General features: G+C 45.6%; 1 protein-coding gene across 10 annotated transcripts in view; it reads right to left on the reverse strand.

Annotated features, from left to right (window-relative positions):
• Nucleotides 1-20,856, reverse strand: part of pacsin3 (protein kinase C and casein kinase substrate in neurons 3) — a 79,531-nt gene that overhangs the window by 21,451 nt on the left and 37,224 nt on the right. For all 10 annotated transcript variants that reach the window (XM_052029092.1, XM_052029090.1, XM_052029089.1 and 7 more), the window contains 2 exons: nucleotides 8,522-8,611; nucleotides 6,973-7,129 (listed from right to left, as the gene is read on the reverse strand). In XM_052029092.1, coding sequence (XP_051885052.1) covers nucleotides 6,973-7,129; nucleotides 8,522-8,566 — 202 coding nt within the window. In that variant the 5' untranslated portion in view covers nucleotides 8,567-8,611. The remainder of the gene's footprint in view (nucleotides 1-6,972; nucleotides 7,130-8,521; nucleotides 8,612-20,856) is intronic.

Consider the following 20,856-nt stretch of genomic DNA (forward strand, 5'->3'; position numbering starts at 1 on the left):
CCCCCAAACACTCCCCGATCTCTCTTCTGATAAGGACAGTTTATTATTGCACCTACGCTGGTTTGAACTGGCCACGGGGCTCTCTCCGTGGTCCTAGCCTTCCATCATGATGCAAGATTCAACCAGCCCGCCCCGATTTTGTTTTGTTACTCGCACAGGATGTAACACTGCAACTCTTGCCCATCCTAATTGCCCGCGAGGTGATGCGGCTGATCAGCTGCCTTCTTGACCTGCTACAGTCACTGGGTTGGTGGCACTTCTTCTGAGAAGGTGGCACATGAAGTGAGACTACACCCAAGCACCGATCCAGTCGTGAAAAAGGTTCACCGGCCCAATCTACTCACTACCTCCTTCCCTTCCAAACTTCCAATGACATTGGAGGAACTGTCCCTGCACAAACTAGCCACGCCTGTCAAATACACTAACTAGTCTCCATTAAATCATAAATCCCTCACCCTGGCTGTTCCCTTGATACGGCCATTGGCTCTTCTCAAGCGATGCAGACGTAAACCAGGGGCAAAGATTTAAAGTAATTGCTGAAAGGATTGGGAAGGAGTGAAGGAATAATGCTTTCATCTGAAGGGTCTGAAATTCACTGCCCGAGAGAACAATTGGGACAAAATCTCACATTTAAATACCGCTTGGAAGAACTATGGGAATTGAGGGCTATGAGGAACTGGACCAGAAGAGAAATTGTGGCTTGGGGGCAAATCATTATTATATTGAATGACAGGATAGCTGAGGGACCAGATGGCCTATTCCTGCTCCTGTTTTCTTGTGTGAGGTAGAAGATACAAGTGCTGGAAGTTGGGACTCGGCTGGGTAGATCCTTCAAGCATTATGAATAGGATGAGCTGAATGGTTTCCTTCTGCGTCACAGACTTCCTACGAACACCAGGGGTGGTTAGTTTGGGTAGCTCTTAAATCTACACTATATTCTGTGTTCATTTTTTCTATTTACTACCTCAATGCACCAGGGACCTGTGTTCAATTCCAGCCGCTGTCGGTGAGGAGGTTGTACGTTCTCCCCGTGGGTTTCCTCCGGGTGCTCCGGTTTCCTCCCACATTCCAAAGACGTACGGGTTAGAAAGCTGTGGGCGTGCTATGTTGGCGTCGGAAGCGTGGCGACACTTGTGGGCTGCCCTCAGAACACTACGCAAAAAGATGCATCTCACTGTGTGTTTCAATGTATATGTGACTAATAAAGAGATCTTATCTAAGACCAAGCTTCAGTTCATCTGCAGCTTGGTATCAAATTGATGATGCTGCCATGTCATGCCTTGAGATATTTTGTTACCTTAAAGGTGCTGTGGAAGTACAAGTAGTAGTTGTGAAGTCATATTTACACATTGAATAGTGACAGCTGTTTCACATACTATATTGAACACAGTCATCAATGATCCCCATTAGATAAACAATTGGCTGTTAATTTAATCTGGTTTATTACAGATCGTCAAGTCTCAATGGCCTGCTCCATTGGTGGCTGTGGGACATATTACTGCAGGAGATTATTCTGAACACACTGCATCAATTTACTATTTTTCTGCCAATTGTTATTCCATTGAAACTACTATTCTTTTACCGACATTTGGAAGACTTTAAATACCTTGGAATGTCTCTGACAGTCACAGACATCAAAAGCTATTCAAAGACCGTTAAAAATTAATCATTCCATTTTTAAAAATTCTGAAAATGAACTTTAAAAAATTAAAATGCTTTAAGAACAATAAACCACTAGACAAAAATGTGATTAAATAGATTTTAATCCTATCCTTTGAGCTGCTCCTCTAACCTGTTCAATGCCCAGATTTCTCAGTGCAATCACAAAGAAACTGCAGGGAGTGAACCCCAGTGTGAAGTGGGGTATCCTGGGGACGTTCAAGACTCCTGCATTGATGCCAATGGCTCTCAGAAACAAGTGGGATTTCAATCTGATCCTCCCCACAGTCCAAATAACTACAGACCAGTCAACCTAATAAAGTATTGGAAACCATTCTCTAGGACAGTACAAGTCAGCATTTAAAATTGCCCAGGTTAACAAGGACATAAAGCATGGATATGTTAAGGAGAGGTCACTTCTGATTAACCCAGCTACATTTTGTTTTAGGAGGCAACAGGGAAGGTTGCTGGCAGTAACACTTTTGATTTACCTACACGGATTTTAGGGAAGCATTGCTGAAATCCCACGTGCACACAGAATAGAAAGTGAAAGATCACAAGATTGCACAGAAGAGTTGTGGACTGGATTAAGAACAGGAAGGAAAGGGTGTTACGTTGATCAGAAGGCCGCTTGCAGTGGGGCTCCACGGCTCGGTGTTAGATCCCTCCCACTTCAGTGTGTACAGTAATGATTTAGCTTTTAGTGCAGCAGACAAGGGTACAAAGTTTGAAGTTATACAAACACTGGGCACGTGGTTGATAATCAGGGAGAAAGCTTTAGACTGCAGAAAGATATTAACAGACCGGTGTAGTGGGCAGCAAAGTGGGAAATGAAATTCACATTTACCAGAAACTTATAGTGGACTAAATAGTCTTACTAAAATAGAGGGTCAGAGACTGGGGGCCCTCTGGTGTGTGACCTGAAGCCCATAGCCTATCCACCTTCTCCTAGGTGGACAAAGACAGGACAGTGCCTGGTTGAAGCAGCTCCAACACTGGAGAACCTTGACGCCATGCAGAACTGAGCAGCCACTTGACTGGTAGCCCATTCGCCAGCCCCAACGTTCACAGTGTAGCTGCAGTGCATACCATCTATAAAGGCACTGCTGTTGCTTGCCCAGGGCACCCTAACGGCACCTTCCAAACTCGTGACCATCACCAAGGACAAGGACAGAGGTTTGTGGGAGGAGCACCACTACCTGCAGGTTCCTCTCCCAAGATCACACACCAACCTGACTTGGAAATGTATCGCTCATCCTTTACCGTTACTGGGGTCTAAAACCTGGCACCCCCTCCCCAACACTGGTCCTTCCACGTCGTCAGGATAAAATACCTCCGGCACGATTATTCTCAACACTGGTGGCCCACAAGACTGCATCCTCAGCCCTCTACTCCCTATACACTTGCGACAATGTGGCCAGATTCTGCTCTAACTCCATTTACAAGTTTGCAGATGGTACCACCGTTGTAGGCCGTATCTCAAACAGCGATGAGTCGGAGTACAGGAAGGAGATAGAGAGCTTAGTGGCATGGTGTCATGACAACAACCTTTCCCTCAATGTCAATAAAACAAAAGAGCTGGTCATTGACTTCAGGAAAGGGGGCAGTGCACATGCACCTGTCTACATCAATGCTGCTGAGGTCGAGAGGGTTGAGACCTTCAAGTTCCTGGGAGTGAACATCATCAATAGCCTGCCCTGGTCAAATCACATAGATGCCACGGCCAAGAAAGCTCACCAGCACCTCTACTTCCTCAGGAGGCTAAAGAAATTTGGTTTGTCCCCTTTGACACTTACCAACTTTTACCAATGCACCATAAAAAGCATCCTATCAGGATGTACCACGGCTTGGTATGGCAACTGCTCTGCCCAGGACCGCAAGAAACGGCAGAGAGTTGTGGACATAGCACAGTGCATTATGGACACCAGCCTCCCCTCCTTGGACTCTTTCTCTGTAGACAAAACTCAAGTTAAACTCTAGTTAGACCACACTTAGAGTACTGTGTTCAGTTCTGGTCGCCGCATTATAGGAAGGATGTGGAGGCGTTGGAGAGAGTGCAGAAGAGATTTACCAGGATGCTGCCTGGATTAGAGCGTATGGAATATGAGGAAAGGCTTAAGGTGCTAGGGCTTTATTCACTGGAAAGGAGGAGGATGAGAGGAGACATGATAGAGGTATATAAAATATTGAGAGGAATAGATAGAGTAGACAGTCAGCGCCTCCTTCCCAGGGCACCAATGCTCAAGACGAGAGGGCATGGCTTTAAGGTTATGGGTGGGAGGTTCAGGGGAGATGTCAGGGGGAGGTTTTTCACCCAGAGAGTGGTTGGTGCATGGAATGCACTGCCTGGGGTGGTGGTGGAGGCAGGTACGTTGGACAGGTTCAAGAGTTTGTTGGATAGGCATATGAAGGAATGTGAGATAGAGGGATATGCGGGAGGAAGGGGTTAGGTAGTGTGAGGGTGGTTTGATGGACGGCACAACATGGTGGGCCGAAGGGTCTGTTTTGTGCTGTATGGTTCTATGGTTTACCTCTCACTGCCTTGGTGAAGCAGCCAGCATAATCAAAGACCCCACCCACCTGGGTCATTCTTTCTTCTCTCCTCTTCCATCAGGTAGAAGATACAGGAGCCTGAGGGCACTTAGCACCAGTCTCAAGGACAGCTTCTATCCCACAGGGAGGAGACTATTGAACGGTTCCCTTATACAATGAGATGGACTCTGACCTCACGATCTACCTTGTTGTGACCTTGCACCTTATTGCACTGCACTTTCTCTGTAGCTGTGACACTTTACTCTGTACTGTTATTGTCTTTACCTGTACTACCTCAATGCACTCTGTACTAACTCAATGTAACTGCACGGTGTAATGAATTGACCTGTACAATCGGTATGCAAGACAGGTTTTTTCCACTGTGTATTGGTACAAGTGACAATAATAAACCAATACCAATACAGGTGGCCTCCCGGTTACAGCAAGGCTCCATTCCTGTTTGACACTTTCGGGCAGTGGGTTTCAGACCCCTTTCACCCACTGGGTGTAAATATTTCTCTTCTCCATCGATAACTTACTTTGAAGCTATGTCACGCTTCTAAGGGAAACGGAGCTTTCTTATCCACGCTGCCCAGACATTTCTTACAGTTGATTTTAAAGTTTTCCCAAGTTTCCTCTGTTCCAAAGTAAACAGTCCCATGCCTAACTTCTCCAGCCCTGGAAACGTCCTCGTCATTCTCTCCTGCACCCTCTCCAGTGCTCTCGCATCCTTTCTGTGACGTGGCAGCCAGAACGGTACATAGCTGTGGGCTGACTAGTGTTTTATACAATTTGAGCATGACCTCCTCTCTGGCTCAGCCAAATAAAAAGGAAAATATCAGCTGTGAACGAAGTTCCTGCACGGCAGAAGATGCCTGCAGGCCCGCAATGCTCACCAAATCCATCCTGCCAGTCTCCCAAACACCCATTCATACGTACGGGCTGTACAGAAGTCGAGCATTTGTAAGCTGGACTTCATCTCGTAGTCCACAACAGTTTAAGACAGCTGCTCACCACCACTTTCTCAACAGTAAGCAGGGATGGATAACAAATATTGGTCTTGTCAGCAATGCCCACATCCCATAAATTAGAAATTTTAAAAATAATTCCAGGCTGTATGAAGGAATGCATTTGGAATGGGCAATTAAGAGGGCAAGGAATACAGAATAAATGGTTGAAAACCAAGAGCTACAGAGGAACAGAGGGATCTTACCTGCCCAGAAATCCCCAAAGGTGATGGGACAGATAGATAAGGTGGTTGAAAAGGGATGTAGACCTTGCACGTTATTGTCTACCTGCACTGCACTTCCTCTGTAGCTGTGACATTTTACTCTGCACTGTTATTGTTTTTACCTGTACTACCGCTGTCTGTAAGCAGTTTGTACGTTCTCCCAGTGTGTCTGCGTGGGTTTCCCGAGTGCTCCGGTTTCCTCCCACATTCCAAAGACGTACGGGTTAGGAAGTTGTGGGCATGCTATGTTGGTGCTGGAAGCGTGGCAACACTTGCGGGCTGCCCCCCAGAACACTCTACGCAAAGGATGCATTTCACTGTGTGTTTCAATGTACATGTGACTAATAAAGAGATCTTAAAAATAAATAACTTTAAATAAATTTACCCTACAATTATTTCTTGCGGGATTGAAAGTTAAGAAAGTTAAGATTAGGGAAAGTTATTTAAAGTTGTCCTGTAATAAACGCGTTCTTCCATCTCTACTGCACTTTCAGGCAGTGAGCTTCAGACCCCTTTCACCCACTGGGTGTAAATATTTCTCCTCGAGTCCTCTCCATCGAGAATTTACTTTGAAGCTATGCCATGTTGCTGAGGGAAATGGAACTTTCTTATCCACGCTGCCCAGACGTACAGTTGGTTTTTAAACTTTTCCCAAGTTTCCTCTGTTCCAAAGTAAGCAATCCCATGCCTAACTTCTCCAGCCCTGGAAACATCCTCGTCAATCTCTCCTGCACCCTCTCCAGTGCTCTCGAGTCCTTTCTGTGACGTGACGGTCAGAACTGTACATGGCAATAGCTGTGGCCTAACTAGTGTTTTGTACAATTTGAGCACGACCTCCTCTCTGCCTCAGCCATGAGGAAAATATCCTATTGGTATTGGTTTATTATTGTCACTTGTACTGAGGTACAGTGAAAAACTTGTCTTGCGTACTGATCGTACAGGTCAATTCATTACACAATGCAATTACATTCAGTTAGTACAGAGTAAAGTGTCACAGCTACAGAGAAAGTGCAGTGCAATAAGGTGCAAGGTCACAATAAGGTAGATCATGAGGTCAGAGTCCATCTCATTGTATAACGGAACAGTTCAATAGTCTTATTACAGTGGGGTAGAAGCTGTCCTTGAGCCTGGTGGTACGTGCCCTCAGGCTCCCGTATCTTCTGCCTGATGGAAGAGGGGAGAAGAGAGAATGACCTGGGTGGGTGGGGTCTTTGATTATGCCGGCTGCTTCACCAAGGCAGCGAGAGGTAAAGACAGAGTCCAAGGAGGGGAGGCTGGTGTCCATAATGCACTGTGCTGTGTCCACAACTCTCTGCAGTTTCTTGCGGTCCTGGGCAGAGCAGTTGCCGTACCAAGCCGTGATACATCCTGATAGCATGCTTTCTATGGTGCATCGGTAAAAGTTGGTGAGTGTCAAAGGGGACAAACCAAATTTCTTTAGCCTCCTGAGGAAGTAGAGGCACTGGTGAGCTTTCTTGGCTGTGGACAGGTCGGAGTGGTGCCAGGCCCGGCAAGGATGCAACTGGGTGGCGGATTCGCGGGTCTCTTACCTTTCTCCACCATGGCCTTCCACTTCTTGGACCAGTTCATCAGCTGCTGGGCGTACTGCTTCTCAATCCGCGCTCTCTCCTGGAAGCAGCTGAGCAGCTCGTTGCAGAGCCGGTTCCCGTCATCGATCCGCTTCACCGTCCTGCTGTAGTGTCCCGGCTTCGGGGGGAGAAAGGTGGAGAGTGAAAGGTGAGGGGGATGTAGTTCCAGTGGGTAAAATGCATGGCTGCGGAGCGCCGTCCTGGGCAGGGTGCGGAGGTAGAGGGGTTGCAAAGGGAACTCAGAGAACGCGGCAACTGGTGTCCTGGATTGGAGCTTCAGCAGGAAGGTGCGTGCGTTCCAGGATGGTCAAGAGATGGGGCAGCGAGGAAAGGAGTGTACCGAAGGGCTGGAGTCATTCAAGAGGGGGATGGGCAGAGACGTGAGTGCACTGAGGAGTGAGAAGCAAGAATCCGAGATGCATGGAGAACGAATCAGAGTGGAGCCCAGGACCTGGGCGACAGAGATGGTGGTGGGAGGCAGCAGGTGATGGCAGGTGATCAGATTAGCATCAAGGGAGGAACTCCTGGTGCTGAGGTTGTCTGGATGGGAGCAGGAGATGTTGGCAGGAAGGCCAAGGCTTCCTGCTCCCTGCCCTCGCACCTTAAAGGCTGCAACGCACTGGGAGAGGGGGAGAGAGAACGAGAGAGAGAAAGAGAACGAGAGAGAGAGAGCGAGAGAGCGCTCGAGAGAGAGAGAGCGCTCGAGAGAGCACGCGAGCGCTGCAAGTATCAGGCACCCCCTGCACCACACTCGAGGGGTGAGCTGTGGGCAGAAGCCCGGGCATTCATTTGGAAGGGTACAACACACACCCTGGGAAATGAAGCACACAAGACCCCAGATTCTGTGGCTGTGCAGACCGGCTGCATGGGCCACGACACCCAGACCCACTCGAGCAGAGAGTGAGGTGTGTCTGCGCGTGTAGCGGAGGTAGGAAGGGTGCTGGGTGGGAGTTGCTGCTGGAGGTCACACACACACAGCACACCGAGGGGAAGAGCAGGGCTTTGAGGGGAGGAGTGTCGAGTGAGGATAATGGTCAGAAAGGACTGCAGTGGGGGGTGGGGGGGGCCATTGGGGGTGCCCAAGCACAGGGGTCAAAATGTAGAGAGGGTGAGGAGGGATGTTGTCAGAGAGGGCGAGGGACGAATGCTGATTGTGGTGGAGGGGAGGCGCAGAGGGTTCGGGGGGGGGGGGGGGTGGTGGGTAGAGAGAGAGAGAGAGGGTCCGGGAGAGGGGGGTGGTAGCGAAGAAAAGAGGGGAGGGTCCGGGGGGCAGGGGAGGAGGGAGAGGAGGTTCCAATAGGTCAAAGGAGGGAGGGAATGCAAGGTGTGCTGAGGGTTGGGTGGTAGAGGGTGCAGAGGGTAAAGAGTGGGGAACGGGAGGAGCTGAGGTAACCCGAGAATTGAATGTGGGAGAGGGGAGGTCGCTGAGGTGGGTGCGGGGGAGGAGGTCACGGGTCAGGACAGTCTGGCTGAGTCAGGAGCACAGCAGAGTCACGGGACTGTAACTGACCTCCCAGAAGCTCTCGCCCGTCCCACCTTCTCTTGGCACCGACATGGCCGCTGTTCCCTTGCAGCACAGAATTTTGGCGGCTTTTTATTTCTGCGGGTAGAGAACAACACCATGAACAGGAGGCACAGTCCCACGGGTGGCAGGCAGTGGCAGGGACGGCACTCCCAGTGACCTGCCAGCTGAGGCACGGCGAAGAAGCTGGCCACAGAGCCTTGATATGCTGCCACAGCAATGCTCCCACACCCGCAACTTCATATAACCCGCTCCTTCCGGTGGGGGGGGGGGTGAGAAAACAGGCCAGAGGTAGAACCATGTACCCGAGGACAATCTAGGAGCAAATCAGGAACTTCAAGAATGATTCGCTAAACTGTTGTAGGCTTCAGGTGACGGAGAAGTGAATTTTGGTGGAACACCCATTTTCTTACGGCATAGGAGGCCATTTGGCCCATTGAGGCTTTGCCAGCTCTCAAAGCATTTCCATCAGTTCCATTCCCCCATTTATTGCCCTGCATTGACCCATTTGAACATATTGCGTGGGCAGCATGATAGCATAGCCGTTAGCGCAACGCTATTGAAGCACCGGCCATCGGGGTTCAATTCCCGCCGCTGTCTGTAAGGAGTGTGTATGTTCTCCCTGTGTGTCTGCGTGGGTTTCCTCCGGGTGCTCCGGTTTCCTCCCACATTCCAAAGATGTACAGGTGGGTTAACGTGGGTTTAAATGGGCGGTGCAGACTCATTGGGCTGGAAGGGCCAGTTACCGTGCTATATTTAAAAAAAATGTTTTTGCATAGAAACAAAGAACATAGGAGCAGGAGTAGGCCATTCAGCCCTGTTCCACCATTCAGTACACTTCAGTACACTGTACCAGCCTTATCCCCATATCCCTTCACCAGTGACCCAGGTTCAATTCCGGCCGCTGTCTGTAAGGAGTTTGTACATTCTCCCCTGTGTGTCTGCGTGGGTTTCCTCCGGGTGCTCCGGTTCCCTCCCACATTCCAGAGATGTACGGGTTAGGAAGTTGTAGGCCTGCTTTGTTGGTGCTGGAAGCGTGGCGACACTTGCGGTACTTGCTTTGATGTACATGTGACTAATGAAGAAATTTTATCTTATAAATACACCTTCCTCATCCTTGAATATATTCAATGACGGCCTCCTCTGCCTTGTGTGATAGAGAATTACACCAGGTCACCAACCTATTAGTGAAGGCATTTCTCTCGATCTTGGTTCTAGATGACATCCCCCATTTCCCAAGGGTGAGACTCTAATTCTGGACATTGGGAACGTCCTCCCTGTATCTGGTCTGTCTGGTTCTGTAGGAATATAATGGGTTTATAGGACATCCCCTCTTATTCTCCTATAGTGCAGGGAACATGGGGTCAACCAATCCAATCTCTCCTCTTACATTAGTCCTGCCTCCTGGAAATCAGTACAGTAAACCTTCAATAAGGGTGAGACAGGCACAGTAGTGTAGCAGTTAGCCTAATGCTTTACAGCGCCAGCGACCCGGGTTCAATTCCCGCCGCTGTCTGTAAGGAGTTTGTACGTTCTCCCCATGTCTGCATGGGTTTCCTCCGGGTGCTCCGGTTTCCTCCCACATTCCAAACACATACGGGTTAGGAAGTTGCGGGTGTGCTATGTTGGTGCCAGAAGCGTGGCAACACTTGCGGGCTGCCCCCCAGAACACTACGCAAAAAGATGTATTTCACTGTGTGTTTCGATGTACATGTGACTAATAAAGATATCTTATCTTATATGTGGCACTAAGAGGCAAATATGCTTCTTTCTCTGTGTCAAGTATTACTGACAACAAGGCTACCGGGGATTCCCAGCACACTGGGCTATACTAGTGGAGAGAGAAAAAATGAGCCAAAATTAGTGCACTACAGTGGACTTTGTTTTTTGTCCTGCTCTAATTGTGTTCTTTCTTGTGCAAAACTGTGTATTTGGTATTGGTTTATTATTGTCACTTGTACCGAGGTACAGTGAAAAACTTGTCTTACAAACCGATTGTACAGGTCAATTCATTACACAGTGCAGTTACATTGAGTTAGTACAGAGTGCATTGAGGTAGTACAGGTAAAAACAATAACAGTAGAGTAAAGTGTCACAGCTACAGAGAAAGTGCAGTGCAATAGGGTGCAAGGTCACAACAAGGTAGATCGTGAGGTCAGATTCCATCTCATTGTATAAGGGAACCGTTCAATAGTCTTATCACTGTGGGATAGAAGCTGTCCTTAAGTCTGGTGGTACGTGCCCTCAGGCTCCTGTATCTTCTACCCAACGGAAGAGGAGAGAAGAGAGAATGTCCTGAGTGGGTGGGGTCTTTGATTATGCTGTTTAATTTATGTTTTCTTGTGATGCTGCTGCAGGTAAGTTTTTCATTGCACCTGTGCACACATGGACTTGTGCGTATGACAATAAACTCAACTTTGAAGGTGGATGACAAGCAGAAATCGCCAGTTCTGATACAAACAGAAAGCAAGTTACCCAAAACTAGAGAATTAGGTATAGAGTATGGAAGGCTGCTACGTGCCCAGACAGATGAGGTGCTGTTCCTCAAGCTCGTGTTGGCCCTTGTTTGTAACAGTGCAGGAGGCCACAGACAGAGGGGTCAGAGTGGGAGTGGGATGGGGAATTAAAGTGGCAGAGAACCAGAAGCTCTCAGGGTCATTCCTGCAGACTGAACAAATATTCTCTTTGTTCTCGCCATCTCTCTCCCACCTTCTCTCCAACTTGAAACTAATTTGCTCTATCTCATTCCCAGTTCTGACAAAGGGTCTTGGTCCTAAAACATTAACTCACATTCTCTTTCCACAGATATTGCCTGACCTGCTGAGTGTTGAGGATCGAGAAGTGGATGAAAACTAAAGTGCACAAGATAAGAACGGCCAAGTAAAGGAGGACCTAGAGCGGCCCAACAACTTGGCTGGGAGGAGGCAGAGACAGATGTACATACACCAAGACTAAATACTGTGACTGCGGCATTTCAGTTATGAGAAAGAAATATTCAGCAGGTCAGGCAACATCTCTGGAGAAAGAAACAGTTGACATTTCAGTTCAATAACTTCACATTAGAAAAGTTAGTTTAAGAAGGTACAAGATAGAAAACAAAAAGGAAGGAAAAAGGGAAACAAAATAGGGATATATGTTAATAGGATAAGCTTTCTTTATAAAGGGAACAGTGGTTATGGCCTAAAATCGTGGAACTGTAGAGAGAATGGGATGTGGAAGGGAGCACTTTGATACATTTTTGCTTCTTTCACTGCTCCATTGATGAAGGAATTTTGTTGACATGCAATAGGTAAGTATAGCCATCCCACAAGCAACATGGAGTCTCCCTGCAAAAGCAAAATACTGCAGGTGCTGGAAATGTGAAATAAAAGAAAGAAATGCTCAACGCTTTCCGCATCAGACAGCATGTGCGTTGAGGTAAAGCGGGCCGATGCTTCAGATCAATAACCTTTTATCAGAACTGGGTAAAGAGTCACAGAGTCATACAGTTACATTTATAAGTGTAAATTCCTCTACATAAAGAGTAGTTTACAACCATTTATACAATGGTCGAAATCAGTTAATTGAATTTATATATTGCAATTGCATTGCATCTAGCTTCAGCCCTCGGAGTGCACACTGTCAGTCGAGCATGTATTATACTAGTCCCATTTTTGCTTAGAGATTTGGTAAGTTTTAGATTGCAAAGAGGGGTGGTGGTGGTGGTTGGGAATGGCAGAGGAACAGGGAGAAGGGAATGCCTGTGATGGGGGGGGGGGTCGAAGTCAGGAGAGATTGAATGACACCGGTTGTGGTGGTGCTGGCTGACAGAAGACGATGAAGGCTAACAAATTTTGTTAAGAGGAGAAAATGAAGGAGCATGTGAAAATATCAGCAGACAGGGGGATTAAAAGAAAAATTATGAGTGCTGGAAATGTGGTGCGCATTGCCTGAAGGGCTGAATATCTGAAACTGTAAATTCACAATGCGGTGATGTGCCACATCAGATGAGGTGGTGCTCCCTGAGCTTGCGTTGACCCTTGGTGGAATAGGATCAGAGAGTTCTTGAAGGGTGTAGTGAGCAGGAGGATAAAAGGGGAACCTGTGGGGTGCAGTATTTCCAAAAGGCATCTGATAACATACAACATAAAAGCTCACTACACAAGAGCTTGTGGCATTGGGGGGGGTGGGGGTGAGATATTAATAAGCACGTTTACAGAGTGACTACAGAGCGTCAATAGGAGCAGTTGGAGGCTACTCAATCCCTCAAGCCTGCTCTGCCATTCAACAAGATCATGACTGATCTTCTACCTCAAACACCATTTTCCTGTGCGAGCCCCATATCCCTTCATCCCTCTAATATCTGGGAATTGATCAATCAAATGAACTCAATGAATGAGGCTCCGTAGCCTTCCGGGTAGAGAATTCCAAACACCTGCTACTCAGAGACGATGCTTTTCCTCTTCTCAGTCCTAAAATGGCTGACCCCTTGTGTTAAGACTGTGACCCTTAGTTCTTAACCAAGGGAAATATCCTCCTCTATCTACTCTGTTGTGCCTTTTAAGATTCTTTTTTTAAAGTTTCAATGTGGTTTCCTCCCATTCTTCTAAACCCCAGAGAACAGAGGCATAACCTCTCCTCATATAATAGACCAAACATCCTACAAACTACTCTGGCAAGTCCTCACTCTACTCCCTCTGTAGGAAGCATATCCTTTTCTCAGAGGTAAGGAGACCAAAAATGTACATAACACTCCCGAATCAGTCTCACCAAGGCACTATAGAAGTGTATTAAGACATTTTTAGGGATTATTTTAGAGTTATGAAATTATGGATGGCATAATTATGGATTAATTAAAATAAGTACCAGTCTTCAGGAAATAAACCTTGTTCACAACTTAACTTCGACTGATATGTTAAGGCTATTGAAACCAATCATCAGATGTGGGACATTCTGATTCTGTTCCATCGAAACTATACAGGGGAAAACAACACATGAATGTCATGTTAATTGGTGATCATGGAAAACTTGGGTATGAGATCAGGAAAGGCATCAAGTGGCCATCTCCTGTATTAACACATTGTTAAAGGTGTATCCCTGCCACTTAATGCACAGTTCAGGACAGACACACACAAAATGCTGGAGAAACTCAGCAGGTCAGGCTGCATCTATGGAAGGAAATAAACCATTGACGTTTCGGGTCAAGAGTCCTGACCTGAAACGTCGACGGTTTATTTCCCTCCATAGATGCCACCAGACCTGCTGAGTTCCTCCAGCACTTTGTGTGTGTTGCTCCAGATTCCAGCATCTGCAGAATCTCTTGTGTCTCAGTTCAGGACAGGTCTGTTTTGTCACTTAATATCCTGGCTAGTTGTACATTCAGGGAGCCATCCCTCAACACTGCAATGAAAGAGGTGTATTTTGGGTGTCTGGAGTTTGTGCTTAGAAGCTTTCAGACCAGCCACCAGTATTTGAATATTCAAAGGGGTTCTGTTAGTTAGGATGTGCTACCATTGTAAATATATAATTCTGCAAACTTACCAGCCTACATTCAAGATGTTAAAATAGGTAATTATAGCCATTGAAACTGTAGTTAATTGTTTATTGGACCTTGTGTTTAAAAAGTATAAAACATTGTGTGAGGAGAGGAGAGCTAGATTCTCTTCAGAAGATTTGCTGTTTTGAATAAAGCCTTTTATATCTCCTAGTTACAGCTTCTGAGTGGCTCAGCTTAGTCAGTCATAACAGACATCATTACTTTTGTACAAATTCTCTTGCAATAAAGGCCAACATACCATTTGATTTTGTAACTGCCTGGGTGTTAGCTTTTAGTGACTTGTGTACAGGACCCCTTAAACGTCAAATTTCCTAATATCCCAATGTTAAAATATTACTAGCATGGGTAGAGGATTGACCATCTAACAGAAAACAGATGTGATACATGAGTCATTTTCAGATTAGTAAGCAGTGGGATACTATAAGGATCAGGAATGCAGCTTCAAACTATTTATAATCTATATTAATGACAGGTTAAAGGGATTAGTGCATTGTAGCTAAATATGCTCAGATACAGGAATAGGTCAGAAAGCAATTTGTGAGGAGGATGCCAAGAGTTTGCAAAGGGTTATGGATAGGTTGAGTGGACAAAAATTCAGCTGTATAATGTGGAAAATTATGTGGGTTATCCATTGGTCGGAAGAATAGAAACACAGAATACTGTTTGAATGAAAAGACTACAGAAAACTGACACATAGAGAGGCTTGGGCGTTGTTGCCCACAACGAACTTGTTAACCACAGCAGGTCAAATACAGAAATCAGGGTGGGACTGGGATGGAGGATTAAGGTGACAAGTTACTGGAAGCTCAGGGTCATCATTGCAAACTAAATGGAGGTGTTCTGCAAAGCAATCACCCAATCTGCATTTGGTTTCACTATACATATTGGAAGTAGACATGTGCACGTGATGGTTATTTGGACCAATGCATTGCAGAACAGACTGGAAAGCAGGACATCTTAGACCGGGTACTGTGTGATGAGAAAGGAATAATTCACAATCTTGTGCGTGACCACAACACAATGAATTCTTCATCAAGTTGGAGAGTGAAGTCGATGAATTCAGAAATTAGGATCCTGGATCTGAACAAAGGAAACAATGAAGGTGCAAGGCACAAGTTGGCTGCGATATATTGGGGAACTTGGCGAAATGGGCTGTCAGTAGATAGGCAATGGATAATATTTACACAAAAGGTATACATGAATTACAGCAATTATGCATACCCATCTGGCACAAAGTCAGACAAGTAAGAGGGTTCAATCACAGCTTAAAGGAGGAAACGAGGGGATCCAAAAAGGAGGAATACAAAACTACCAGAAAAAAGCAGATCAGAAGATTGGGGGCAATTTAGAATTCAGAGGACAAAAGAGTAAGGGGTGGAAGATGGAGTATGAAGCAAATCTGCAGGGAACATAAAAACTGCCTGAACACCTCCTGAGCTTCCAGTAACTTGTCACCTTAATTCTCCATCCCAGTCCCACCCTGATTTCTGTATTTGACCTGCTGTGGTTAACAAGTTCGTTGTGGGCAACAATGCCCAAGCCTCTCTATGTGTCAGTTTTCTGTAGTCTTTTCATTCAAACAGTATTCTGTGTTTCTATATATGTGAAGAAAGAAAGGTTAGTGGACACAAATCAAAGTCCCCTTCAATCAGAAACAGGGGAAATTATAACTGGAAACAAAGAAATGGGGGAGCAAGATGACAGGCAGATGGCATTAGTTTAAATTGGCATCATGGCCAGTGCAGACACAGTGGGCCAAAGGGCCTGTTCCTGCCCTGTACCATTCTATGTTCTAATTAAATGTATACTTTGGTTCATAAAGGAGTCAGAAATAACCTCCTAGGTATATTAGGGAAATACGTCTCCACTGAGAGAGAGGAACTGATGGCAAGTGAATAGTGCAAGGGAAATCAATGGGGCTAACAGCTGACAAATTCCCAGGCCTGACAAATTTACATCCCAGAGCACTAAAGGAAGCGGCCATGGAAATAGTGATGCACTGGGGTCATCTTCCAAAATTCCTTAAGATTCTGGAGCAGCTAATGTAGATTGGAGAGTGACAAATGTAATCCTAATTTTTTTTTTAAAAAAGGGAGGGAAAAAAAATTGAAGGAATTACAGACTAGTTAACCTAACACCAGTAGTGGTGAAAACACCAGAGTCTATTGTAAAAGATGTAATAACAGAAAACTTGGAAAGCATTCATGGGGTTGGACAAAGTCAGCATGAGTTTTTGAAAGGGAAATTGTACCAACAAATCTACTGTTTTTTTTAAAAAGTACTTAACTAGTAGTATAGGTAAGAGAACGCCAATGGACGCAGTGTATTTGGCCTTTCAGGAGGCTTTAAATAAGGGCAGCATGCAGCTCAGGAACTGGAGGGGGGCAAGGACAGATTTTAGGAACAGAGGAGTGGCCTGTTGGTCTTCTCAAACCTGTTCTGCCATTCCATGAGATTAAGGCTAATCTGTGACAGATCCAGGCATCTGCTTCCTTGCCACATTCAGCAACCTCTTTAGTTAACAGAGATCCCGAGGGTACAAATGTGGCCTCTGTTGCATCTGCCAAATGCATGCGCACTCCTCTTCCAAAATTCGGTTCTAGTGACTCCAAATTAAAACTGAATTTTGAAAAAGCGGTGTTTAATGAACAAACATTGCTAATAGTGCACATGACCACGGTCAAAACTGGACTCTATCAATTTCAGATTTAAAGTTAACATTTATCTCAGTATTAATTGCTATTTGTAGAAGAAACTTCCAGATGAATACAAAACTCAATGTGTTTCCTAAATTCACTCCTGAGAGATCGGGCTCTTATTTTTAGATTATCCCTCAGTCCAAGCCAGGGGAAATAGTTTCTTTAAGCTCCTTGATGACTTCAATCAAAACCACCCCTTAACTTCAGTATTCCAGGGAAAATAACCCCAGTTTATGTAATCTCTCACCCTTGGGCCTCACATATCATTCCGATATATCTACATTGCACTTTCTCCAAGGCTAGTGATGTGCCCAGTACTCAAGACACACTCTTGGTGCTCCATCTGTGGTCTAACTTTGCCTTCGTACAGATGTGACACGGCTTGTTCCGCCTCCCACCCTATACTGTGGTCCTCCGGATGTACACACACACACACACACACACACACACACACACACACCAACATTCCACTAACCTTATAGATTATTTTCTGTCCTTGTCCATGAGTGTCAGTGGGCGTTGTATCCCAAGTCCCTGGCCATCAAACCTTTCACCATTTACAGTAAAACTCTGATAATCTGGCACACTCCAGATTACAGAGGTGCAGACCATCAGATTCTCCACTATTCCTATTAATACCCCAACACGATTTTAATTCACTTTTTTTTAAAAAAGATGTTACGCGCTATTGTAATAAATTTTCTAGTGAACCCAGTGAGTTTCTGGGAAGCGTGGCAAACATCACCTGGTGAGCCAGATGACAAACCATCAGAGCTTCTAACTAGTCGGATAGTGGATGACTGGAGTTTTACTGGTTCCATCATTTTGGGGTCTTAAGTGGGCCTCACTTTTCCCTGCAATGAATCTGTTTGCCACAGTTTTGTTCAAATATTTAACCTGTTTTTTCCTCCAAAAATATTAATAGAATTAACGTTTCAGGTTAAAGGACCTTTCACTGAACACAGATAACATAGAACAATACAGCACAGGAACAGGCCCGTCGGCCCACAATGTCTGAGCCAACCATGACACCAAATTAATCTAATTCTATCTGCCTACACATGATCCAGATCCCTCCATTCCCTGCATGTTCAGGTGTCTGTCTAAATGCCTCTTAAATGCCACTACTGTATATCTTTCCAGCACTTCCCCTGGCAGTGCATTCCAGGTATCTACCACTCTGTAAAAAAAAACTTACCCTGCACATTTGCTTTAAACTTTCTGCCTCTATTTCTTTGAACCTTTCCCCCTCTCACCTTAAAGCTATGTCCTCGAGTATTTTATATTTGCACGCTGGGGAAAATATTCTATCCATGGCATTCCACAATCTTATAAATCTCTATCAGGTCTCCCCTCAGCCTCCGAAGTTCCAGAGAGAACAACCCAGGTTTTCCCAAACTCTCCTTATAGCTAACGTGCTCTAATCCAGGCAGCATCCTGGAGAACCTCCTCTACGCTATCTCCAAAGCCTCCACATCCTTCCTGTAATGGGGCAACCAGAGCTGCATGCAATACTCCAAATGCAACCTAACCAAAGTTTTATACAGCTGCAAATTATACGGAATGAATATTGAATTCTCCCACTTTAGGTAACCCCCCCCCCCCCAACCCCACCATGCTTCCTCTCTTCTTCCCTTTCCTAGCCATTTTTTCCTCTCTTCTTGCCTTTAACCCGTCCCCCGGTGGATCTACTCTCCCCTCCTCCCCCGCACCTGCCCATCACCATCTCTTACCTGCACCTACCTATCACCACCCTGTGCCCACCCCATCTCCCCTCTTCTGTCCACCTATCACTGCTCTGCTTTTCCCTCCTATATATCGGGCTTCCCCCTTTTCCTATCTTCAGTCCTGAAGAAAGGTCCTGGCCCGAAACGTTGACCGCCTGCTTTTCTCCACGGATGCTGCCCGGCCTGCTGAGTCCCTCCAGCATCAATGTGTTTTTCATCTTTTATACAGCTGGAACATGACTTCCTGACTCTTGTGCTCAATGCCCCAACTGATGAAGGCAAGCATGCCATACACCTTCTTTACCACACTATCTTCTTGCGTTGCAACTTTCAGGGAGCTATGGACTTGGATGCCAAGATCCCTCCATGGTCCTGATAAAAGCCATCAACTTGAAATGTTAACTGATTTTTTTCTTTTGTTACAGCTGCTACTTGACCTGCTGAGAATTTACGGCACTTTGTATCTAGCATTCAGATTTCCAGAATTTGCAGTTTTTGCTATTTTGTTAATATCTATGCTGTTTAATGCTTTCATAGAACAGTACAGCACAGGAACAGGCCCAAGGCCCACCATGTTGTGCCAAACTAATTAAAATGCCTAACTAAACTAATCCCTTTTGCCTACACAATGTCCATATCCCTCCATTTTCTGCATATTCTTGTGCCTATCCAAGAGCCTTTTAAACACCTCTAGCGTAGCTGCCTCCACCACCACCCCGGCAACGCATTGCAGGCATCCACCACTCTCTGTGTAAGAAACTTGCCCCGCACATCTCTTTTGAACTTACCCCCCTCTCACATTAAATGCATGCCCTCTAGTATTAGACGTTTCGAACCTGGGAAAAAGATATTCGCTGTCTACTCTATCTATGCCTCTAATAATCTTATAAAGGTCTCCCCTCAGCCTCTGCTGCTCCAGAGAAAACAATCCGAGTTTGTCCAACTTCTCCTTATAGCCTTCATCTACGGTGCTGACACTACTCTCTATCTTTGTGCCATTGTCAAACTTGGATATCCCATCGTCAAGATAATTTACAAAAACTGAAGAGTCCCCAGCATCTAATCTTGCAGGACACACTAGTCACATCCTGCAAGGGTAGTTGCTGCCCATTATTCCCACTCTGTTTCCAGCTGCTCATCATTACACAGTGGGTCAATATATTGTTTTCAATCATGAATTTCCCATTAAGTTCAAAACAAAACACTTCTGGATGTCCATATTTTTCACAGACATTTCTCTGTCCACTTAGTCACCTCTCCAAAAACTTCAAAGCAGGTTTGCTAGCTACATCATTGCCATTTACAAATCCACATTAGCTATCTCTTTTCAAGATGTTCTATCATTTTTCCAATGACTGCTCAAATAACAACTGCTAGCTTAATTAGGTTATGATTCTGAAATGAATAATGGGAGGCCTTTAAGTTGGAAATCTTTGGGTATATTCCCATGAGGAAGAAAAGGTAGGGAACTTAAAACCAGAACTCCACAGATAACTGAAGAGATAGGACGGAGGCCAAGTTGTTGACAGAAGTGAGAGCCAGGCTGATTACAGGAAGTTCAGAGTGGAGATCAAAAAGGAAATGAGAAACAAAGAGAGAGTACAGAGTAAGACTGGCGGCAAAGATGAAAGAGAATCCAAAAATATTCTACAGGCATGTGAACAGCGTAAGACTTGCACGTGGAGAGGTGGGACTGGTCAGAAGCCATGAAGATAATTACACATGGAGGCACAGGGTGTGACTGAGGTACAGGAGGAGGACTTTGCGTCAGTGTTCACCAAGGAAGACAATATTGCTGGAATCTCAGCAAAGGAAGATGTAATTGAGAGTCTGGATAAAAGCTGGTAAAGCTGAGGTTCTAGAAAAGCCAACTGTACCGTGTCAAGATGGGATGCAACCTTGGTTACTGAGGGGAGGGAGGAAATTGCAGAGATCCTGGCCACAATCTTCCATAGATTCAGGGTGGTGCCCAAGGACTGGAAAACTGCATACGTTACTTGTTGTTGAATTTAACCTTGGTGGTGGGGAAAATTCTGGAAACAATGACCTGGAACAGAATGTGCAGTTGCTAGGACAATCTTTGATTGGAGGAAGCCAGCACAGATTTGTTGAAGGCAAATCGTGTCTAACTTTCTTCATTTTTTTTTGATGAAGTATTAATGGGATAAAAACAGTCGATGTGATATATATGGACCTTCCAAAGGTATTTAAGGAAGTTCACATCATCGGCTCGTCATCAAGATCAAAAGCCAAAAAATAAAATGTGCTGTAGTACCATGGATCGAAAATTGACCAAGTAACACATAACAGAGCGACAGTGAAAGGTTTTTTTTAAAGAGTTCCCTGGTGTCTGTACTAGGG

This window comes from Pristis pectinata, chromosome 14, assembly GCF_009764475.1.
Source record: "Pristis pectinata isolate sPriPec2 chromosome 14, sPriPec2.1.pri, whole genome shotgun sequence".
Classification (NCBI taxonomy): domain Eukaryota; kingdom Metazoa; phylum Chordata; class Chondrichthyes; order Rhinopristiformes; family Pristidae; genus Pristis; species Pristis pectinata.